The 24,712-nt window shown below is 41.2% G+C and overlaps 2 protein-coding genes across 5 annotated transcripts in view; one reads left to right on the forward strand and one right to left on the reverse strand.

The window, feature by feature from the left end:
- The window catches only part of VCL (vinculin), a 65,907-nt gene extending 63,619 nt beyond the window's left edge, over positions 1–2,288 (forward strand). For both annotated transcript variants that reach the window (XM_050899445.1, XM_050899446.1), the window contains one exon: positions 119–2,288. In XM_050899445.1, the coding sequence (XP_050755402.1) occupies positions 119–265 (147 nt within the window). In that variant the 3' untranslated portion in view covers positions 266–2,288. The remainder of the gene's footprint in view (positions 1–118) is intronic.
- A 2,603-nt stretch (positions 2,289–4,891) lies between these two features.
- Positions 4,892–24,335, reverse strand: AP3M1 (adaptor related protein complex 3 subunit mu 1). 3 transcript variants are annotated; one of them, XM_050899025.1, is made up of 10 exons: positions 24,228–24,335; positions 22,717–22,829; positions 15,679–15,954; positions 14,788–14,959; positions 12,299–12,436; positions 10,227–10,312; positions 9,716–9,849; positions 8,832–9,039; positions 7,330–7,474; positions 4,892–6,018 (listed from the first exon to the last, which is right to left on the reverse strand). In XM_050899025.1, exons 3-10 carry the CDS (start codon positions 15,949–15,951, stop codon positions 5,918–5,920), a joined length of 1,257 nt encoding a protein of 418 aa, XP_050754982.1. In that variant the 5' UTR covers positions 15,952–15,954; positions 22,717–22,829; positions 24,228–24,335; the 3' UTR covers positions 4,892–5,917. The 3 variants fall into 3 exon arrangements, with proteins under 3 accessions (XP_050754982.1, XP_050754981.1, XP_050754983.1); XM_050899024.1 differs by lacking the exons at positions 22,717–22,829; positions 24,228–24,335 and adding an exon at positions 19,672–19,836; XM_050899026.1 differs by lacking the exons at positions 7,330–7,474; positions 22,717–22,829; positions 24,228–24,335 and adding an exon at positions 19,672–19,836 and having other exon boundaries at positions 5,950–6,018.
- Positions 24,336–24,712: the final 377 nt, after the last annotated feature.

The raw sequence follows: 24,712 nt of genomic DNA on the forward strand, positions 1-24,712 counted from the left end.
AGCAATAAACTGGCTTAAGATGCTTGTACTGGGAGTGCTCGTGCACAATGGGTTTCCATGCTACTGTCCTGAACGTGGTATTTACTAATAGATTGGAAATTTTTCTGTTTCTTGACAGGCAACTGAGATGTTGGTTCATAATGCCCAGAATCTCATGCAGTCTGTGAAGGAAACTGTGAGAGAAGCTGAAGCAGCATCCATTAAGATAAGAACAGATGCTGGATTCACTCTTCGCTGGGTCAGAAAGACCCCATGGTATCAGTAAACACTTGCCACAAGTATTGTTTTCTGTAACATAAAATGCCTCTTTTTGGAAACAGAAGAGATATATTAACAGCAAAAGGTGCTGTATACATGAGCTTAAGATTAGCTTATGCTAATGCCCCATTCTAAGGGTATGAATTTTAAGAGAATGCATTTCAAATGTCTTCGGAATGCATGTGATATCGAACACCTCAAAATTGCTTCCGACAGTAGACAGTCCTTATCCTTTATTTTTTTTTCTTTTGAAGAGTCTCTTCATGAATTCTGTACTTCCAGAAGCACATTTCATTTATGCACTGTATATTCCAGTAGTTTCCATGTGATGATATAAAACATGGACCTCACTTTAAGCTTGTGTTGAGAGTCTAGGACACTATTGGTTACTTGGCAGTTTTTTAGGGACAATCATTGATATAGAAACATTCAACTTTTCAACAGGATTTTAGCTGGCTGTTCTTAAACCATACAGAAATGATGGAAGGTGTGGGGTTTTTAATTAAAAGGGCAGGGCGAGGGAGGCAGCAGAACAGTTGTAAACTGAGGATTAAAATTCCATGTCTGAAATGGTATTTTTTTCTTTTGATTTTTGCCTGGCAACAGTACTTTAACAAAAACTGGAGCTGTCTTTGTCACCCTCCTGTCACCCTGTAGGTAGGCATTCCAGAACTCTTGTACTGTACTGAAATGCTTGCAGTGGATGTTAGTGGCACAGCGTTGACAGCTTGAGCCTTATGGCTGGAGACCTTAAATCATGAGACTCTTTCCTCCTTGCTCAATTCAGTAATGTATTGAGCTGAAAAATCCTGGTTCTCTTAAGCTAGCTGCATGTCCAGGACCAGAAAATGCCACATGCTGGCTCTTTCCTTTTGAAAACCAAATGAGCACATGCAATTATTCTTTTTTCCCTCTTCCCTCTATCTGATGTTATTCCAGCCACTCAAGGTGGAAATGAAAAGATAAAGGTATTCAATTAAAAAACCCTTTTGCCTCACTGCCCTTGTTTCTAACAATGCATAAGCTTTTTGAAACCCAAGCACTGCAGGGACATGAAACCCTTTTTAGGTAGTCTGATGGCTACCAGCAGACAGTGGTTCCTAATGCTAAACGTACTAGGATATTTTTACTGGTTTTGACATTTGGAGGCTCAAAATCTTTTTTCAAGTTCTAGTAATAGTGAATTAAACAAAGTGTTACTGTATCTTTAAAAAACCAAAACAAACAAAACCACAACAATAAAAAAAACCCCAACCACAAAATCCCCCTCCCCCCATTACTAAAATACTCGAGATGCTTTTATCCTTCCATAATTGAACATGCCTTCATATATATGTGTATATGTTCATTTAACTGTTCCATAGTCTCTTTCGGTATTTGACAGAAAGGAGAATTATTGTTTTAGAATGAGCCTCTACGTTTGCAAGGAACACTTGCAGACTTCTGCCCAGATCAGCACTGACCTCATGATGCCCTCTTAATTTGCTGAAAACTGTTGCATGATCAAACCACCTTGAACAGAAGTGCCCTTGTGGAAAAACTGCTCAGTCTTAACAGCTCAAAGGAAGAGACCCGCCCCACAGTCGGCTGTCCTGTACCTGTCTGCAACAGCTACGCTACGCTGGGACTTTCTCCCCTCCACCCCCCCTTCATTGCATTGCACTGCTATCTAAAAAGGGAAGTTAAACTGATGATAATACATCTGCCTCAAGCTGACCTTAGCAAGAGAAAGCACGTGTTCGTCCTTAACTCACGCCTTGTGTCTGGGTATTATGAAATACGTGGTACTTAGGATCTTTCCTTAGTATTCTCTTCCTGCAGTTACCTGCCACAGGAAGAGGAAGGAAGGGGTGCCAGAGCCTTAACCTGAATGTCTTGCATTTGGTTGGTTTATACCAGATCTTTAACATAATTGTAATGTAGTAATTTCTATTTAATAGTAAATAACACTGAATAGGTAGGGGTTATTTTTAAGGGATTTTCTAAATAGTCTTTCTGTATTACTTTTCAACGCTCCTCACATTTCCTCCCCCCCCCCCCCCCCCAATTCAGGCTTCTCTGAGATTTTTTTTTTAGCATCACTGTTTAGTTGCTTGACTGATACTAATGCAATATTACTAATGCCTTTAATACATAATTGTTTATGCCAAAGATCACTTTTTGTTTATTGAGGAATGTTGGCAGGAAAGTTATGAATCATGGTTGCCTTTGCTATTCTTCCAGAACGGTTGCTCTAAGTTCTTGAACTGTTTTGTAGAAGCTAAGATACTTGTCCACCTTATGCAATTACTGCTTTTTTGAACACTACTGGTCTTCAGACCTGAAATGCAGCAAAAAAATTTGAAAAAGACCATGAATGTCACTTAGAAATGTTTTACCACTATAAAACTTTGTTTATAAACGAAAATGTATTGTATAGTCTAATGTTTTCAACCTTTCTTTGGTTCTGTTAAAACAATAAAAATGCATTTGTACAAATGTTCGCTTGTGAGTATTAATGATAGCGGGGCAGTGGATAAGACCGTACCAACAAGAAGAGCAAAAAGCTAAAGCAGCAGAAATACTAAAGCAAAGGAACAGTTGTTTCTACATATTCTGAACAGAAAAAAGTGCACAGTTTCTCAAACAGGAGAAGATTAAAACAAGGTGTTTCTGTCTTTTATGCCCATAAAACTAGTAATTAAAGAACTTACTGGAAGCTGTGGTCCAGTGGGAGAAAAGGGGAGTTTCTCCAGAGGCCTGATGGCCACCTGTTCTAGTAGCACCGAACAAGGTTCTGAAAACTTGAAATGGGATTTGCCTGACCCTGTCAATAAGGGAAGAACTGCTTCTCTGGCCAACACCTCACTCATCTGAACTTTACTTCACAAATTGAATGCAAGGGCGATTAGCATGATGGAATCACTGTCCTGTTTCCTTCACTCCTTCACAGTAAGAACCTCTTGTAAACACTTTTTCTTGCTAAAAATTTCTACCAGGACAGATAATGTGTGTGTAATGGTGTACGTAACAGAATTCCATGATGACTTTGTGGAACCAACATTTATTGGTGCTGTAGGACCAAACATAGTCCCACAGTGCCGGAAGGCATCTGGGATTTAGTAATAATAGGTAAAATTCAGACTTCATACTGTTCACACAGTTCTCTCCGTATCTGAGAGAGGATAAGAACCCGAGAGACAATCACCCTTGTCAGCACTCCCAGAGGTGGACACCTAGGAAGGGGAGATCAGAAGTTGGCAGTACTAATTCCTCAATAATGACATCCTCTGATTTCTTAAGCTGTACTACTCACACAGGTGCTGGTGCAGGTTTTTTACCAGGGAGCATACGAACACAGTCCCCCCTTCTGCAGATTCGGCAGCTGAGTTTCCTGTGTTTGGAGAAATGGCAGGAGCCAGCCCACCTGCAGCAAAAGGTGTAAGCCTCACACAACGAACACCATTTCCCTGACGAAACCGATCTTCGTGCTCAGGGTGGTTTCCTACCAGGTGAGTGTAATTCTTGTTGACAGTGGCTTCTGGTGGTGTGCTGTGAAGTATGGATCAAAGCTTTTCCAGAGACAGCAGCTTTGTGCATGCTTCCCTGGTGCCCGAGTTACAGAAGGCTGGCAAGGCTTGTTCTGTAACGCACTGAAGGGAAGTGTTGCTGTTAAGGCTAGCCAGTTTTGATATTATGTTATGTTCTATCTCAGTAATGGTGCCAGTTCTGAAAGGAGATCTTGCAGCGATTCCAGGCTGCTAATGCAGAGAGCAGCTCTAGCTACTCAGACTTAAGCTTGGGACATTATCAGTTGCATGAAGACAAGACTTCTAGTAAAATTACCGTAACTGAAGGATGCCGTTTGCTGAAACATGGAGCAGAACTGTAGGGTGAGTAATGAATTGATGGATGTTTCTCCAGTTGAAAAAGGTAGACTAGAAGGTTGGTAGCTTCAGTGTTGTGTCTACACGAATGCCAGGCTTTCTTATTAGGTGCTGGTTCTTAAAAGTGCTGTTTTATCTACACTAATCTACTGTAATTTCAGAAATTCAAAATAGTTGTCTGTGGCCAAGTTTACCCTAGTGATATTACCAGTTACCAACAGAGAATATAAGCTCATTTCTTTTCGTACTGGCTTGCTGCCAGTGTTCAGATGGGTTCCCCCTCCTTTTTTTTCAGACTGGATCATTTTTTGTCCCAGTATTTGAAATTTTGACTACCAAATGACTTCAGTTCCTGTTCTTCATCTGAAGCAAAGTTAGCACCTATTCATCAATTTGTAAGCCAAACAGGTTAGGGAAATAAAGATTCTCCAGTATCCCACTCTTCCTTAAGTCTGAACTTGGGTTTCACAGCCTACTGTGTACTGACCAAATGTATGGTTTGAAACCTGACGGGTACTGTGGAGCACGTATTGGTTTACAGAGATAACAAGTTTATGCTGGTGTATAAGGAAAAGTTCAGTCAGCTTTGCATCATCACTGTTGTGTCTTTGAAATGTCATAACCTAAACATTAATCGTCCTCCATTTAAAAATAAGAAATATGAAAGGGAGCTTACCTGCCGTGCTCCTAAATGCCCTTTCTAAAACTTTAAATAGCTGCACAGTGATCAAGTTCAGTAAAGATGTAGCAAATAGTCATCGTTTAATTGTATATTAGACGTCTCCTGCCTAAGAGCATCATGAATAGTTTACAATAGCGCGAACATTTCACAAGAGAAGATGTATTTGCAGTAGAGTTCCCTTTTATTTCATAACATTAAAGCACACAACCATTAAATACACTTGACACTTCTATTGTGCTACCTAAAAAGCTACGCTCCAATGTACACATGGCACAAATCTGGTGGCATCCACTTCGAACAAGTGGAACATCTAAATCAAAGCAAAGGCTTCACATAAAAAATAGATCTTACTCTCTGCAACTGTATTCTTAAAAAAAATGATGGCGGTGATGAGATTGAATGGAAAGAAAGTGGATTACTGAAGCAACAATCACCTCCCAGCTTTAATGCAGAATGTTATTTTTATCAGGTCATCTGCAGACGGCACAAACGAAAGCTGATTAAGGCAAATGCTTCTTAAGAAAGGCGATTTCTTGTAAACAACAAGGAAATTATTTTTTTCTTCATCAGCAGCTTTTTCTCAGGAGTGACACTTGCTATGTCCCAGGCCCCTGTGGGAGCCCTGCCCCTCTCACTGCTGCTCTCTATTTCTGAAGGGATTACATGACGCTTTGTGGAATGCCAGCTTGCAGCTGGCTGTGAGAATAGCTGAGCTTTCTTTCCAGGCGGCTGCAGCAGCAAAACGTGCCACCACAAGACTTTCCAGGGGCCTGTCTGGCCTTCATAATGTGCTTGGCCTCTGGGCTTTGGTATCTGACTGGCAGTGTAGTGTCTGCGACATTTTGTGGATCACCTGTATCAAACTATTCACCAGCACAACAATTCAGTAAAAAAAGAGTGAAGGTGTATTAGAAAAAAAGTACCTTATTTTAAAGCCATATTAAGAAAAACTAAGCTATGCTTTCATTTTAAGAGCTGCTGTGCACAAATGCTTTGATCCCAAACTAATCAGTGTCTATTAATTAATTGGCACCTAATTAATAGCAACATAAGTCACTAAGCAGTCAAGTTTTTTTTAAGGTGAATTTCCTCTTGGAAGTAGAGCATCTTCTCATGTCCTGACTTGGAATTTTCCTGCTTTTGTAATATATTTGACACCTTTAAAAGGCTTGTATTTTTCTCCATACATGTCTAGGCGATTCACTTTCAGTCCTGGAAAAGACAAAAGCAAGTACAAAGTTAACAGCAGAATGCTAAAATCATGTCAGTCTGTTTAAAAGTCCTGCTTTCTTGAAGCATGCTAAGATCGGTTAGGAAGTTCATTTTCCTTCCTTTCACAAGTTCATCTGGTTTGAAACGGCAGAAGAGAGCGTTCTTGTCACCTCATCACAGCTGCCCTGGCGCGGCAACAACTTTTTTCTGTTCTACTCAGTGAGCCAACATCCTCCTTCCAAGGGATGAACTACTGAACAACTGAGTCTATCTTCCACAGCTCCTGTACGCTGCACCTCTTTCCAATAATGCAGATGAAGCAAAGGACAAGTTTTAGAATTCTTTTCACTCTAAATCATAATTGCAAGGACCAGCAATCCCTCTGCTATTGATTGAGGAACGCCAGTAGCTGTTAATTACTTGGCAGTTTCAGGTTGTCCCCTGCTTTCTCACGAGTCCATCATCTCTGGCATCCAGCCATTGGATCCACTGTGTTTTGCTAGATTTGAACTAGTGGGTTGCAAGTTTAAGGGGAAACTGCAGGATTCTGCTCTTACACAAGGACTAACCATTATTTACTCAGCAAAGTAGTCTCGGAAGCAAAAGGACCATAGCCTGGTACCTACCGAGATAGGTACTACATGTACTACCACCAATTCTCATCTACTGCCTTCAGTCATCCTCCTTCTTTCCAAATGTGAGTCTTTGCTGTTAGGGTCCTAATCCTGAAAGCTTGCTTGCAGAAGCATTTTATACATGGACAACTCGCATGACTTACATGTTTGCAGACTGAGGCCTTATCTGCTTTAAATCTGCTTTTGCACTTACCCTATGGACCTCATTCTGATTTTACTTGCAGATTGTTTTGAAGATGAAAAACTAACCAGCTCCAGAAGGAAAGACTAAGAAGGCATACTTTAAAATTAATGCGGTTTTTTTGACCACTAGAAAGGGCTTTAGTGGTACAAGGCTAAAGGAAGTCAAGAGCAGCAGGCTAAATCATCATCCATCACCCTTCACTAAAAGGATAAATTTGCATGTTGAGCGCACAAGTCAACAAAGAAAAATCCATTCTTCTGTACACTTCTCACAGTCTGTCTTGAGCAAAACAATTGGGAATTCACAATTCCCAGCAAGGGAGTCTTCCAGCAAGGGTAACTTGGTCAGGTTTGGGTAAATCGGACTTTACCGTTTTGGACGAAGCTGACTTCAGATCAGCATCTCCAATTAAAAGATTAACAGTTTCCCACTTCATTTCCTACTGTTACTCATTCCATCAGTACCAATTTCACCTAACACCCACCCACTCACCTGAAATTGCAAGCTGTTGTATCTTAAACTGGATGTTTAAACTTGGATTCTCCTCTGGCTTGGGGGCTCCGGACTGCAGGTTCACTACGCCCTTCAGGTTCGGTAGCTTTTGAGGCGTAATTTTGCCAACGTCCCATGTTAACACCTTGTCAGGAAAGAGAGAATAGTAGCAGTAGCTTTCTAGGAAATAACCTATGAGGTCAAGTTCATGTCAAGCTTTTAGTTTGCAGGCTGGGTACAGAAAGTAGCCTGGTAGCCCTGAGAATTATCCCACTGGCCGGGGAGATGGCAAGGTTAGGGCTCCTGCAGGTATGCTGTCTTTTCTTTCTCAGGATTTCTTTTGCTGCGTCAGCGTTCCTTAGTTGGTCTGTGCACTTAATGCATCTTGTTCCCTCAGTAACGGTGATTGTTCCTGTTGTCAGACTGGGTCAGCTAGATCCATGAAGCAAGGAGAATAACCAGCACAAAGGTCGCAGGAACTTACACGCGAGACCCTTTCCTAAGGGTCACTAGTTTCCCATTGATTCTTACACTTTAAAGATACATGGAACCAAGTTGGCCCTTCACTCACCCACAAGAGTGGGGTTTTTAATTTTTGTTCTTATCATAAACTGAAAATTGTTGAAAAATGCAGAAGAACCTCAATTCTCCGTACTTCAAACTTTTGCAGTTACAATCCACCTAGTTATCCCAACTCTTGATAAAAACACAGTATAATTTATTTCTGCAGAGAGGAAAGGAGACTTCAAGTGTTTTTGTTGGTGTTTTTGTTTTTAAAAGATCAAGGTCTGTTCTTTTTGAAACAAAACGTTACTTGGAGAGCTTTCGCTTACAATTCAAATCAATTGCTGACTGAGATATTCCAAGGGCAGCAGAAAGCTCAGAGCAGGGTGTTAGAGCCAGCAGAATGGTTTGGCTCAGACTGCATTTCAGCGACATGGTTTCTGGGTACTAAAAAGCTTCAGGAGCTTTAGGAAATTTAGGCCTCAAACCCCAACTCAGAGGCAAGAAAGCAGGACTCCCAAGATACAGTTTTTCAGACCCTTCCTGTGTATCTTCAGGCAGATCTTTTGGAAGAGGTGTTTTTCTCATCTCCTGCTCCCTGTTTTTCTGGCTACCTATTTTCAAGTCTACTGTATTTTCTCCAGATAAGTATGTTTTAAAGAACATAGATCGCAAAATATACCATAGCTGAAACCACCAGCAAAATACTGTTGCATCCACTAAAGAAAAATATTAGGGGGGTGAAGGAGCAGGGGAAAAGAGAGGAAGGAAAGGGAGAGGGGAAGGGAAGGGAAAGGAGACTGATAAAGCCAGAAATCACAACCGGTGTGTATCTAAGTTTGAAAAAGTAAATTTTAAAGAGAAGATTTTAATTCATAAACATACGCTGAAGGGAAAGTTTTCTGCTAAGTGTGAACACTGCTCCAGTGCTCTGCAATATGTATGAGTTGTTCTAATGTTGTCTTAGATATTTAAATAAATAAAAACTTAAGACTTACTTTAGTAACTGGGTCAAACGTATAGCTGCCTTGTGTAGCAGTGAGGTTCATGTTAAGTACGGCCTTTGGCATGTGAACTGTCATGACAACTCCTTCTACTGTTTTCCCCATATTCTGTTTTGGTCCAATGGTAACATCAAATCTTCCTGAAGAACTATTTTCCTTAAAACTGATCATGTGTTTCACATATACAGGAATTGCCACCAAGCTGAAAAGAGAAGACAGTAGCTGAATGCATCCTGGCTACTTCTCTGCTCGAGAAAATAAAGCCCTTTCTCATAAATAGTTCTCGTGTTTCCGGCAGGTATTCAAGTTAGAACCAGTTTGTTTCAAAAGTGAAAAGTGATACTCAGATCTTCAACATCATTGCTGAAGTGATTTTATTAGCAGAGAATCACAGGAAAAAAAGGTTTTCTTCCAAATCACTTGTCCTAATCTCCTTCCCTCCATCTGTTTATTTTTTCCAAGTAATCTCACTGAGCCAATTCTCAGAACAGCCACCAGTCAAATCAGACTTAGTTTGCAAATATCTCCAGTTTAGACTTTTTTGCTTTATTCTTTCCGAAGATCAGAGTCCTCTGTGTATACAGAGACTTAGCCACAAAGCATCTAGCAGCAACAATGATTACCAGGAATGAATAGCCCTATGTTACTGTCATGTGTGGTTTATCCCACTGAAAAATGATTGCTGAGTATCAGCAGCTCACTGAAAAACTGTTTTCTTGTTTTAGTGGGGACAGAGCAACAGATGAGACAAAACCTGAGAACATGCATTCTAGCACCAATGCCAATTCCCCCCACAACAAGGAGGAATCTGCAGTTACTCAGGTGGAAAGCGGTAGAGGCTATATCTGAAGAACCAGTGTGTCTAAACGGAAACGTACTTCTGTGAACTGACACGGTAGGAGATCAATCTGAAATTCCCATCGGGAGGAATAAATGAAAGGACTCTCTCAGACTCCCAGCGTTTGAACCGAATACATGGATGGAAGCTGACATCATCCAGCAGCCGTGGGTTCTGTAAGTAGTGGCAAAGTGGTAAGTGAAACCTCATCAAGTATCAGCAGTTTGAACTAGCTACTGAACTCTACACAATTCCTATTTCTTAGACTCTTAAGTATCATTCCTAGCCATTATCTGAGACACGTTACTGAGCTAGATGGATTCCCGGTCTGACCTGGTACAGCAGTTCCTGTGAGTTTATTTTTATGTACAGACAAAAGCCATTCAAACTACTGAGCAATGCAGCAACTTCTACAACATAATGCAAAACTTGTTATTTTTCATATGTGTAACACATGAAGTAGTGATTCCACTCTTAAAATTGTTTAACTCTGATCGTTAAGAAAAATAAATCCTGAGCAATTAAAATTCCCAAATATATGCTAAATTTACCATGAAAGAAAGAGAAAGATCTGGCATTCCTGAGAGCTTAATACACGAATCAATAACACCTTGGATTTCTGCAAAGACTGTGGAACCTGTGGGGGGGTGGAAAAAAAGACACTTAACATTATTATCAAGGGCCTAACAAACATTGTTAAGTGCAGCTAGAGGGCACAGATGACATTTGCACAACACTCAAGAACATGCCAAGCACAGATAGGAAAGGTCATTCCAGCTACCTGTGGCCTGGGCAGCTTGCTAAAATACGTGAGCCAGAGCAAACAGCTTGTCCCAAATCAGCTCATTCTACTTGTGCCAGCTGTTACACAGGACTTGGGCTGGATGTGCTTGAACCGGTTGCCAGCAATGAGCAAATAAGAATTTCAGAATATGCAAGCTCTGAATCCTCCTTCCTTTCATCCCTGTCTCCAGAAAACTAGCAAGTTGCGTAGTGGTGCAGGGAAGTTGAAACACATCAAAACAGTCAACATCAAAACACAGTCAGTTTGTGCTATAAAGCTCCAGATAACCTTGGCTTTCAGAAGCATGGCTTGTTTAACAGTGGGCTTACATATTCAACTTGATGTTAAATAAATCATAGCAAAAAAAACCAAAACAAAACCCAACCCAAAGTAAGAATACCAAGCATCTTACCCAGGAAAGGCTCATTTCCTTAACTGCCCTATAAGGACAGAAAGGCATGAGCAGGACCCTGGACTAATTAGCCCTACAAGCAAAGGTTATTTTAGAAGATATGTAGAAACTATTGCTGATCTAGTCAAGGAGAAGGAGAAACTGCGGGTTAATACTTTGCCTGAAAAGAAGGGATCCTGTTTCAGATGAAAGCAGTTAACCATATCCCTATGAAACAAGATAACATCCCTGTTCTAGGGGAGCAACCGTATCTACTTCTTAGTCCTAGTGAAGGTTAGGAAGAAAGATTCTTGCATTGCTAGTCCCCAAGGGATCACAGCAGAAGAGAGTAGCTATGACTACTGCAGCGGATCCTCAGTAGGAAGTTCAAACACTCAGTGGACACTGACTGGGCTTGAAATACATACAGAAATACGACCATGGTCTTGATTATAACTCCTCAGACTAAGCACTCATACTGCTCTTAGGAATCCTATTGAGCTAGGAGAGTCACACAGCCGTCAGGGCGTTCTGACTGTGATTGCCACCTTCTTTTAGTTTCAAGATGGCGAGAGTAAGAGCTGCACAATAGCTACTTATGACTATCCAGTTCAACGGTGGCCAAATTGGTGTATGGAACCAAAACAACACTGACTACTGCTACAACAGCAGCATTGAATGAAGACATCAGAGATTTGCTCCCTGTCCCATACCACCACAAAATGGTGTCATGCAGTCTTCAGCTTTAGTAACTGATGGCCCCAATAATGAACAAAACAGCAGGCTCCTGTCCACAGCGTCGTGTTTTCTTTTTGGATCAGTTTTTTCTACTTCTTGGCACTGGCAACACTTACACAAAAGTTATCAGATTCCTCATCAGAGTTAAATCTCAGGTTAAAGATTTTTCTATTTGAAGATACTATGTTTCATTTACAGAAAAGAAAGGAGTGTTATTATGCTTCATAATATCTGGCTCCAGTTTATATATAAGGAAAACAATACTGTCCAGCTATTTTGCACCAAGTTTTGTCTTGCTATCAGAAGAAAGCTAATGAAAGTTTTTGTCTTGCTCATTTGAGGGCCTATGAGGACTACAGTAAATTATTGGCAGGAACAATGGAAGAAAATTTTCTCATCACATATAAAACTTCAGCTATTTTTTTCCATTTATATCTCTTAAGAGATAATCAATATACAAACAGAAAACATCTAAGTACAGAATATTTCTTGTGGATGTTCTTGAAGCAGCCTAGAGCATATCGCTATTTTCAGATGAACTGAAGAAATATATTTAGGCATGTCATTTTAAATTGTAATTTCTATTTAAGATACAGATTCATGTATATAAAACACACGCAAAAAGGCCCTTGGACTGTATTCTCTCTGAACATCAGCAGCTAAATATAAACACATTCAACAAACAAAAATGAGTTTGCAAGGCATCTTACCTGATTTGTCTATAATCGCATCAATTTCTTCAATGACATCAAAGTAGGCTTCGTTGTTTGTGTATTTTACCCCTGCTCTGCGCCAAGGAATGTTGGACAACTGTCCAGTGGGAAGTGTGTCACCCACATTACTACTGCCTTAAAAATGAAAAGGAATGCAAAATCAGTAATAAATTACAAGAGGAATGTTTCAACTGCCAAAATTAAGAATCAAAGCAAGATCTGCCCCCAAGAACTGCAGACTAGAACCTGGACCACTAAAATTTCATTCATTACGTGATGTGAATGCACTTTAAGCACATGTCCAGACTTACCATTTTCAGACTATATTTTGCACAGCAAAATGCAAGGCTGAAGCCAGCAAGAGGTTTGAGTGGGAGTAGATGTGGGGCTAGATCCTGCAAAGGATTTCATCACTACAATTCAAGACATTACAGCTCCTTGTGAGGGCCTTACGCACACTTCCCCCTTCTCCTAAGAGTTTTAGCTGGCTGCCTTCAGGGCTGATTTACTGATAAGAGTTGTTATGAAGAAAGACCTGGAAGAAGCCTTAGGGAGGGCTCCCACCACTTTGCTTGGGAGCTGTTGTTAGGCTGAGGGTCTCACCCTTGGTACCCATCTGAGCTACCTTGCAGCAACATGACAGCCACATCTACACTGACCACGTGCCACATCGATCCAGACCCTGGCCCATAGACTTGACTTTCTGGCTTGACCTGTCTCATCATGACGGACTTTCCTGGCAATCACTGAGCTGTAGATGACCCTGTTATCATCTGATCCCGATCCTGACCTACTGGCTCAACTTCTGGTCTCCTTAACAGTGAAGCTGCTGCCCCTGCCTGCCTTGCTGTCACCCTTGGCTCCTGGTTCTTAATACCATCCAGTGTGAGAAAAGGGCTTCCTGAGCTACCTAGTTATAAAGTAAACTGATGATTCTTTAAAAAGGAAAAAAAAACCCCCAACTTGTCACTTCTGGGGCTTAGGTGACTGATCTTGGAATACCAGTAGAGTGGAAACAACTCCCTCTGCTAGAAGTAGGTCTCAGGACAGGGCCACAGCTCACGCTTGCTTGTGCCCTTGAGCACAACAAATGTGATAGTATGTTCTGCCGTGTGAGACAGCTTCACTGAGAGGTTAGTGGCCCGTGGTTATCATTTCTGCACAACCTGCTGGGTAGGCCCTCTCCTAGCAGGCGGAAAACAGAAGTTTTCATTCTTTTGAGCTAGTAAAATAACTCACACAGGAAAACTCCTCCCTAAAGTCCACCCTGGTGCTATAACACATGGGGGACGATTGCAACCATTTCCTCAATGCCACTGCATCTCTGAAGGGGAACAGTTGCTGTGTCCGTGCCCAATGTCCCTCAGCAGCCTTGCAGGGTGCAGCGGCGCTACACAGGCTGGGCTGCCAGGCCAGGTAGGTAGGAGAGCTCTCAGGCTGCCGTTTCCCACCCGCTCAGCGCTGAGCTGGTGACAGTGACAAGATGCAGGCCGCCCTGCACAGGCGCTTTAGGCTCCTTGGGAATTCTAATAAGGCTTTACATAAAACAACAGGCTTTGATGCTGGAACCCTTGGCTTCAGGAGTCTTAATTCCCCTTACAGTGGTGCATCTAGTCCATTAACGTCATAGATATTTTTCATAAGTACAACTACTACCATCCAAAACCACATTTAAAAAAAAAAAAAACCACACCAAAACCCCCAAAACAGAAATCAAAACTGATGAGATTTATACTCAAAGATTAAACCACATGTGCTACCTCAAAGACCAGCTCCTCCAAGCACTACCTCTGCGTGGCCCTGCAGCCCATCTACTACCCTTCTCTAACACAATGTACAGGCAAACATCTCACATATCTCTGACCCCATGTGACACCTCATGGCATACCTCCTTTGCATCCGCTTGCCAGACAAGCAGATTCCACCAGCTCAGCTGACAGACATTTGGCTCTGTCAGTGCAACATACCCATTTACAACAGCCTGAAACCAGCTCCGAACTTGATGGGTGCTGATGGTGGTGGGGGCGGGGAGGAGGCTGAGGACAGGCTGTTTGCTTCCCTTCATGCTATCTCCTCCCAGCCAGCAAAGATTTATTAGATATCTGTTATATACCTTTCTATAATGATTTCTTATAAAATGCATAACCTCCTCCAATGCCCCTCAGTTATTCAAGCCTTGGGGCTAGCTCTGTACCAATCCCAGAGCACCTGTCTCCAGTATGTGCTGTCTGTGCTGAGAACTGCTATTCCTGAGGGACTTCAGCAGCTGTGGCTGGACCAGACAGTGCTACTGGAGATATCAAAGAGGCCAGGCATAAACTGCAAATAATGAGGAAGCTGCTTTTATTCAACAATTAATTGTGAGAAGTGGCAGGACAGTGGCCTCACAGATTCACACCAATATGATACTATTTTTTAGCTATGAAGCATGATGGGGCTTTGTTTTTAAGCAGCCAGTCACCGCTGAAAATGGTTTATTTTCATACCTGTGATGGAGTTGACAACGGAGCGCAAAATTGTAGGAGGCTTAATCAGCTCCTTCAATATGTTAGATTCTGTTGCCAGTGGAAAGCCATTGTCTAACATTTCTTCTAGAAGTTCATACACAATAACTACATTGTCTTTAATTGCAGTCTCAGAACATTCACCGAAGTAATCCTAAACAAATCAGAGATTACAAAGGAGAGGATTTTTATCCTGTTAAAATACTCTGCAAAAGTTTGTTTGTTTTGCTTACAGAAACCCTCCAATATATCAAGGAATTTTAGCGCCTAAACTGACTAGCTATTTCTATAGTCTGATGGCATCATATGTTAAGGTTACATTTATTACCTAATTAGAAATAAAGACAGTGTGAACAGTGAAATTAATGTAATCTGGTTTACTAGTTTGTATGTCCCAAAGGTTCTCCCACTTGTGAACATTAATACATCTTCAGTTAGAAGACTCTTGTAAAATAAGGAAACTTATCTTTTGGCAATGCTCAATCTTCACAGAGGTTCCTTTATTTACAGCATCTGTGAAACAGGTTGAAAACTGACTCACACTTCACAGCCTTCCTCCCTACAGAGTGCTTCATGACTGCATGCTCCTTCCTTTCATCTATGTAATGTGAACAGTACAAAAGCTTACAGAAAAAAGACAGCATTTACAAAGTGGGATTTGGGTTTTAGTGCATGTGCACTGATAACTATAAACCAAATGAATACACAAAACATACCTTCTTTTCCTTTGTACTCTATAAACCAGTGCTGGACTTAAAAATTGCAAAGGGGAAAGTCACTGACAGGAGGGTTTATTACCTTTCTTTAAAAGAAGTTTATACAAAAATTCCCTTGGAATTATTTCAGTTTTAAACTTATTTAACGGTGACAGACCTGGAAAGTATCTGCTACTCGGTGCAGAAATTCAATTACAAAGAGTGGTGGCACTTCTGTCTGTATGACAGACACAAAGAAGATTTTATCCCGATAGATGCTGATGAGGTAGTGATGTGGCGTTGAGATGACAGGAGGCACATTCTCAACATCGATTGCTTTCTCCTGAGCTTCAAAGAAATAATCACACACAGATTGGCTCACAACGCTCTTCCAGTGCTTCTCCAAGAATATATCACCAGAACAGTTTATAAGAAACAGGCTGTGGATCATTTTCTGTTGGAAACACATTCAAAGAAGTTAAAATAAACAAAAGGATATGAGGATTGACATTATTTCTTCTCCCAGATTCCCTTTCTTACAATGGTTACTCTTTATTAACATGCACTGTGAAGTTAAGAAAAAGATCTGTTTTGCTGCTTTTCTTTAAATTGCATTTTCTTTATTTAGAGGAATGTTCCACCACAAAATATTTCACAGTGGATTAAGTCTCTAACATATATCACAATGTAAGCAGGAAGCTAGCACCCCTGATTTCCACTTTCATCCCTATTTGGCTTTTGTAATTTATTTCTTACAGAAAAGCTGACTCTCGTGAGTTGGCACTCACTTAAACATGTTTGGCAACATGCAAGGGTAACTTATACATAAAGTTTCCTATGGCAGAGGATTTTGCGTAACATTTACACACATAACTAAGAATTGTGCTATCGTAAAGATATAGCTCTTCAGTTTGTCAGCTCTCAGCTATTGAACTAGAAAAGTGGTTTTTATTTGCTGGCTGATTAGTCTTTTACTTATGATCTATGCCAAGCTGCACTTGGATAAAGGGTTGAAATTCATTAAAAGTACACAAAACTAGGAGTTTAAATCTGATTTAATGAATAAAATTGCCTCAAATGTGCTTGACACATGAAATATGTTTACATAAAAGGTTTTATACTTAAAAACTAACTCACTTATGAAAAAGGGGAGTATGAACTGCAGATAAGGAATGTAACTGTTTTTTCTTACATCTTTAAAGATTTACAAATAACACGCCTCAGCCACTGATCCTTCATTTTATTCATGGGACAAGAAGCTTATCTGCCTTTTTTTAAAACTAATTCCCAGCCTGTTTCTCAACTTTCAATAAGATAGTAAGTGAACTAAGTTGTTGATTCAAATGAAGTGAATAAACTATCTTCTCCACATCTACAGAAGAGACAAATGCTATCAGACTTCAGTTTATCTATCTCTTTAGCCTTTACATGAGACAGATATAATGCTTTGGCTGACCTGCAGCATAACCATCCTCTGACAAAAATAAGGCCCAAGTTTAAACTCAGGCTTAGAAAACAAAACAAATTGTAACCCAAGCACTGGCTCCTCCAGCTGAAGTTAACCTGGTACTTATATCCTGCATAAATTCATTCTGTACTTGAAGAAGCTGCCACTGGCTATTCATCCTTTTTGCCTTCCACGTATTGATTTGAGCAGGTCTGTGGCTCTGCAATTACCTATATTAGGAAACTAGTCCAGCCATAAATTGATACAGAAAAAGGAGTTTCTGGGCAGATCAGCTTCCTGATGCAAGTTATTACATCGCCAGAGAGTGCTACAGCTGACGCAGAGGAGGTGGTGGAAATGGGCAGATGATAGCAACGGAGATATCCTGAACTGAAGTTTATATAGCCTTTGGAGGAATTCAAACATGACTGGAAAAAGATCAAACAGTTACTGGGCATCCATACCTGGAAACAGGAAGACCACCATCAACTCTGCATGTCCAAGAGAAGCTAAACACATCTACCAAAAACCTATCATAGTTTTCATGAATCTTAGGATGTTTGGCCAGGATCATGCCATAAAATGCAGATAAAATTTGCTCCTTTGCTAATGTTAACTCTGGCACACAAATGTGAAGATGGCACAGAAGCATCTAGATGTAAATGGCCCAGTCCCACGGAGATTTTAAGGAGTCCAAACACTGTATGATTAAGCCTCATTCCAAAATACTGGAATAAGCACTTAGCTCCATCCAGAGTGAGCTCTTGTTGCTGTGTCTGAATCTAAATTGCCCAGAGTTCTAGGCTGACCTCCCAACACACTTGTAACACTGAAAAATGGTCTGGCTCTGCAGATCTTGACAAAACAGAAGTATGTTGTCCAAAGCTCACCAGAGAAGGTGAAAAAGGACTACTAAAGAAGGTAGTTAGCAAGCTATTTCCCTCCACCTAAGCCAGCAAGACGTGGGAAGGGAGCCAAGATTCAGCTTTTCAAATTCTAAACTCCAGCTGCTCCTTCACATGCATGACAGCAATGTGCTCATCTTCACTGGGGCCTTGCCAGGTCTTAGATACCTCCTGCTAAGAGCACGCTGTCTTTGGTGGTAGACACAAAAAGACCAATAGTCAAAATGTGGACAGAAAAATCCAACTAAGCCAATATGGTATATAAGAGGAAGTTCTTTTGGAAACTGTGATTGCCAGTTTGCTTAAGAGTGGGAAAGTAAACAAAGCTACAAAGTGTTATTGCGTGTTTCTACTGTATCTCTTGTGGACCAAATTAATCTCTTATTTAGTTTGTTAAAAAACCAGACAATTTTAATACGGTGAGCACAGCATTCTTATAAAGGAGCCTTGACACAATTGCTTTAATCCAGTTCAACTAAACATGTTCTGAATTTAGCTAGCGCTCAACATTAAAACCCTCTAAAATCTCCGGGATAGTCACACAACGGTGGCAAGTATAATCAACCACTGAATGTCAGTATTGTTCCACACCAAGGCAGCCCAAACATATGAAGGTGATCAGCTATAAAGCTTAGAATAGTTCTCTGTACATTTTAATATGGATACAATAGCATATCTGTTAACAAATATAAGACCCAATTCCTAGTAAATGCACACAAAGCTGCACAGGAGGGTTTCAGTACAAGCAGCACCGTTGCTTCAGACTCCGTTTCCAGAGGACTTGATCTACAGCCCACTGTGGAGACACTATATTGGACTGCAGGCAGCTTCGGATGGTACTCTGACAAAGTATATCAGATATGTGTGACAGAGTGTTTTTAAGCCCTAGCAGTTGTCCTGCTGTTAACGCTCATACAGATTCTATTGATCAGAAACGATTGCATTTGTAACAATATACATTTAACAAGTACAGCCATGCAGCAGGCCAACATAATCGCCACCTAAATACAGCCACTTTGTTCTACTGTGTCCGCAGCAAGCTCCTGGCACATGAAATGGGTGTCTTAGCAGGGCCTCTTCTTTTGCCGTAAGTTCCACTTAGGATATTAGACCATGACTTGATATGCAATCGAGGGAGGGCATGGGTAAGCAGAAAGGGCGGTAGTGTTGGACCATTGCCCCTAGTCATCTGCCCCAAGCTGCCCAGGTAATGGCTGTGTTCATATGAGTGTTTGTGTGGCTTCATGGTGAACTGGAGTAAGTAGCAAACTGATCCAGGGGGCCGTGCTTGGCAGATTACAGCTTTACAGTATCTGTGGAAACCAAGCAGTAAAATCCCACCTAGCTGCCTACCCTGTTTTCTGGGTAGGAAGACAGGGATTACAGGATTTCCCATGATACATAATTATTCTGCTTCTAGCATAAGAGTTCCCTTCAAAACCCCTCACATACTCCTTTCCCCCTTCACAAGTTTTAGCAGTACACTAATTTGCTGCTAATTTGAAGTGCTCTGGAAAATCAAAGCTCTCTCCTTGCAGCTTAAGTACAGAGCAGGCAGACCCATGGGCACAAGCCCTGCCCTATCAGTCAATGGGCAGCTCAGCCTGTATGCTTCCCAGTGCTGTCTATAATAAAGAAGCTCGTATAGCAGTGGGGACATAAGTCTATTATACGCAAGACTAAGTAATTTGATTTATCCCACACACTGTCAAGCAATTGGCACCAGCCAATTAAAGATGGATTTCATGTTAGATATCTTACAATTAGTACTACTACAAAAATATCTTATGTAAGCTATTATTTAACAAAAATTACTTACAGTGCTCCCAATACTGAAGATTTCCCTGCTGCTCTATTTTTGAGTGCCAGATTTCATTTCAGACACGTAGACATCCCTGAATTCATTTCGCAGCACCCTACCCTCTTCTGTCTCATCAGAACATTAGATTTGCAAAGAAAAAAAGATTAAAAAATGCTGAACATAAGAAATCAATCTAGTAACAGTAAGATTCCTCACACCAATAGGTCAAGTTAATACTTGTGGCCAAACAGCAAAGCATGTTAACAGCTGCAGCACTTTGAGGGTAAAGGTCTTGAAGCAAAGTTCATAAGTTTAAAAAAACAGTAGCAAAAGCACACCACCAAAATTTAAGAATCGTGAGAGAGTACCTGTGCAGCAGCGTACAAATGGACCACTTTGAGATGGCAGCATAAAACCACTCTATGTAAAATACTGAAGGTGTGCTTCTAGGACTATTTCAAAAGTACATGCCTCCCATTTCTCTGCTTTTAGGCCTACCTAAGAAGCAGACTGAAGATGTACATGGATTATTATTTGCATCTCTAGCCCAGAGGAAGCCATTCAAGCTCATTTTTAGTAGGCTGACAGCCTTCCATACTACTGCCTGACTGCAAGGCATCTTACAGGCACTGCAGCAACTAGCAGCCCAGCAGAGGTTTTGCAGCTTCTTCTCACAGACTTCCCATCCTTGCTCTGACACACGAAACTCCACGTGATTCTTTGCAGTCATTTCCATCCTACCAGAATTTGAAGTCCTCACAGAAGAACTAAATATTTTAACTAAGGCGCCTTCAATATGCTGTTTCCAAGTCTATGTCTTTTCTTTTGACTAAATCTGGATTTTGCAATGTTCCTATTTTTTCAATCTCTTGGCACAGAAACATCTGGACTGAAGTCACAGCAGGCTCACAAGACAAAAGTGGAGCTCATTGGCAAGAGGGAGAGGCTGCGAGCATGGGAAAAAGACTGATTGCACATGCTTGTCCTTAGCTACAATTAAGTACTTTAAAATGTAATTAATGCAGAAATACTGTTACCAGCTGCTTTTCCATAACACTGAGCTGAGTTACAGTCAAAGCTCTGAAAACCAGGAAGTGAGGAATTTATCACTGACCTCTGCAATGCCCTTTAGAGCTAGTAATAATTACTGAAAACAGCTCAAAATGGGACCATCACTGGGAAAGTATTCCACAGCTTCCATGTTCCCTGCATTTGGCATAGCTGCTCTGAAGGGTGGAAGGATTAGTGGGGGTGGACTGTCTGAGCCTCTGTTATGTATTTGTGGAAATGAACTTCTAGTGACAAGCGAATGGAAAATAATCAAATGCTTAAAGTAATCTGGAGAAACAAATAAGCTAAAATAGGCTGTGCTATTTCTATTTTAACGCTAGTATTTTTGTCACAACCAGCTGGTCGGTAGTTTAGCTTTTTCCTATAAATTCAAGATGTGTCAAAAATGTGCCACAGATGTGGCAAAACTAGACAACCTTTGCTCCCCACCTCCCCAGCCCCATTCACTGGCTCTTAAAACAGCAAACCTACTGAAGGGAAGTCCTATTAAATACTTGAATGACATTTTCCAGACAGCCAACATGGCAGCTCTGAACATATGTATAACTGGCTGGACCAACCTGACCCAACATTAGAGGCTGTGATTCAAACTGATATACCTGGAAGTTTCAGATCTTACTATAATGTGAATGTTCTGTAATTTCACAGTTTTTGTAAGGCTCCTATCATTGCAAGCATATCTTGCTGCTGCTGCTCAAGTGTCATTAATCTTTTTACTTATAAGATACCCACTGCTTAGGTATCTGTACATTAAGTAAAAACACTTTTGCAGCCCTTCTTAAGAACTGCCTGGTGTCCCTCTCTGTTAGTCAAGCAAAACTCCCATAATCAAATCAACTCTAACATAACACCATGAACTGCATGTGTCTGTAGAACTACTCAGATGCGTATTTTATCAGCAAGATCATCCCTATTAAAGACTAAACACTTTGCTTCCTAGATGCTCAGTATACATTTATTTATCTTTACGCTCATTTAAAACACTGTTAGTAACTTTCTGGAATTGTTTTTAAAAGGAAGTAGTCTTTTGAGAATACTCTGAAGTTGTCTTAAATCATTGTTTGGTATCCTTTACAAAATTTCCATCTTCCTCCATGCTTTTACCAATAACAATCACAGCCTGCATAAGAATTTGTGCAGCATTTCATCTACTGACTGATGAGCTTTCCAATAATACATTTGCATGGAGCCTCTGTTCAATTTAGTTGCAGTATAAATCTTCTAATTGCTGGCAAGATAGTTCCATCTCTTGCCAACAGAACAATATCAGATCTTGAATAACTGCAGTTCCCTTTGGGACCCGCAAGAACAGAAAGCTTCACTGTAAAAGCTGAAAAAGCAAGAGTTTCTTAGGAAAAAAACCCACCAAACCAATTAAAAATTCATTGCTAAAACTACATTTTTACATGAAGATGGAACATTTCTAACACAATTTACATCCAAATGAGCCACTTTAGGACTACTAAGGGACCACTTAAGAAATTCACTCTCTGAAAGCAGTACTGAATAGATGGAGAGGACCAAATGGACACAGGTAAGATGAATATCTTGTCATGCATTTACTGTCAATGGGATTTTCAGGAACAGACTGATAATTAGGCTCATAGTCCAGCCAAACTATGGAGAACTCTGAACGGCCAAGGCAGCAGGATTTGATCATAGGATATAAAAGCCTCATCTCAGTAGTTCTTTGGGAAGGTGTTTTCCATTGTGTTCTCCCAATTCACTGCTCCAGTAGGTCTGATGGGCTGGAGCGACAGTGCTACCAGCTTTATACCGCTCTTTTTCACAGGCTCTATTTTAAGAGGCACTCGAGGTTCCAGAAAGGACAAGCACAGCGCCAAAGAGCCATGCACTACTGAAATACTAGATCAGAGCCAACAAGTATCACTGGAACCCTGCTGTAAACGATAGCTCTTACTAATGTGTGTGCACTCCGCCACAACTAGTCCAAACGCAGATGGTAAAAAGAAGGCATATAACCATTTTTACCTCCCTTCTCTTCCACGCGAAGAGAGCTGGGCAGCACTCTTTAATTCTTCCATCCTCTATGAGTAAAATCAGGCGCCTGAATACTAAGTCTTAAAGAATCTTCTAAGAAGTTCCTGTTAAAAAGCATCCTCTCATGCATTACGCTGAATAAGCATAGAAAAATTTCACTTATTTTCTGTGTATTAACTAAGTTTTGAAAGCTATATGGGAAGCTGTAAGTTGGGGGAAAATAAAAGGGAAACAAGAGGAAGGAACTTAACATTTTAAAAAGGTTTCATTTGGTTTCTTCCTATTATTACAGCCATGAAGTACAGCTGCCACTTGTCACCTGCTGTTCAGACCTCTCTACCTCAAGGACTTCAATTTCTTTTTCATGAATCTTCATGAGAAGGTTTCTATTTAAGATTCTTAATGCAGAACTGCTTGTAAGGAGAGCTTTGTTTGAAAGAGCAACTGGGACTTAGCTGGTGCACAGCTATTTTGCACAACAGGAAATTTCGTTTCTGGACAAGGACAGCAAAATTAAGCACTAGAGGGCATGGGGTGGTCTTAATGTTTAATTTGCCAGCTGCAAGGAATTTTCAGGTATGTGCACACAGACAGGAAAGAATCTGCTTGTCCAATATTTCTGTTTTTTCCAAAACCAGGTTTGCTTGTGTTTTTGATTTAGCACTCAACACACCACAGATTAAATCCTAGACATTTACAGTGAAATAACATTCAGATTTTTTTTTTTTTTTTTAATAAATGAGAAGCTATATACAATTCAAACCTGCTGGGAACTGCCAGCTGAATCATTCTCATGGTTGGCATAGTCAGTTCTTTTGTAAAACATTGCTTCCATCATTTTACCTCTTGCATGAGTAATTTAATTTGCTTGTGCTTTTCTTGCAAAATAGCTTTTCCTCTCCCATACTGCAGTCTGCCTCCTATGAACACGAATTTTCATTATTCAAGTATGATTTTTTGCCTGGTTGTTTATACGATAGCTACATTTAAAAGTGAAGATATTCCTCCAGTTTGATCAACGTCTAATGGGTACAAATCATTCATCATACTAAAAAGATGGCAAGTGCATTGCTACTTCAAAGCAGATTAGTACGGAAACAAAACAAAAGCAGTGACAACCTCCACTCAATTACCCTGTTAGGTACTGAACAGGGCAGAAGCGATGTGCAACGCACAGTGGTAGATGATAACGGATTAATTTCCAGCGCATATTATGCAAATCTACACTCACAGGGCCCCTTGCTAATTAAGCAAGTACAGCATGGTCTGAACCACCATGTTTGCAGCAATGCTGCTGAAGAAAGATTCAGGTGACCTGGGTGCTACCCCTCCTGCAGCCCCCCCTGCCCCTCCCGGTGTGGCTTTTGCATATAGCCTTGAACGGCAGTTCCTGCATCATCACTCCTGCAGGCCCTGTGCCATCTCCCCTAAAAACTAAACCAAATGACCTCCCTGTGCGTAATCCCTCTTTCTCATCACTGCTTATCATTTTAGAGAGTAACCTGCGTAGATCCCCGTGGGGCTGGGATACTGATCCGAGGAGACCCCTGGGCAGAAGGCAGGCCAGCCGCTTCCTCACCCGACCGTCACGCCGAGACCCCGCACACCCACAGCTCGGACAGGCACCGGCCGGGCCTTCGCTCCACCGCAAGCCGTGCTGTGCTGCACACGCACCAGAGCCCAGAAAAACAGGTTTTTTATTCAAACACGGAAATAATTTTGTATTTAAATGGACACCGAACAACGGAAATGGACGCAAGTAAGACGACAAGTCTCGGATTTACGGGGCAGTCTCCCGCTACCAGTGCTTACAGGCATGTCACCCCTGTCCGACTCCAGCCACCCAGAACTGCCGGCGGCTGCGCACGGGGCCGGGCACAGGCGGCTCCCGCCGAGGCCCGCCCCACCGCGACGACCGCCGCTTCCCCCGAACGCGGAAACCAACGCCCCCCGGTGAGGCCTCCCTCAGCGGCCAGGGCCCCCCCAA

Source organism: Gymnogyps californianus, chromosome 6 (genome assembly GCF_018139145.2).
Source record: "Gymnogyps californianus isolate 813 chromosome 6, ASM1813914v2, whole genome shotgun sequence".
Lineage (NCBI taxonomy): Eukaryota > Metazoa > Chordata > Aves > Accipitriformes > Cathartidae > Gymnogyps > Gymnogyps californianus.

Coding starts and splice junctions, on each gene's coding strand:
- AP3M1 (XM_050899025.1), bottom strand. CDS start 15,951: ATGATCCACAGCCTGTTTCTTATAAACTGTTCTGGTGATATATTCTTG. Junction 9,850..10,226: donor ATCTTTCTCTTTCTTTCATG/GTAAATTTAGCA, acceptor CACTACTTACAG/AACCCACGGCTGCTGGATGA. Junction 9,040..9,715: donor TACCGTGTCAGTTCACAGAA/GTACGTTTCCGT, acceptor TTCTCTTTTCAG/CTTGGTGGCAATTCCTGTAT.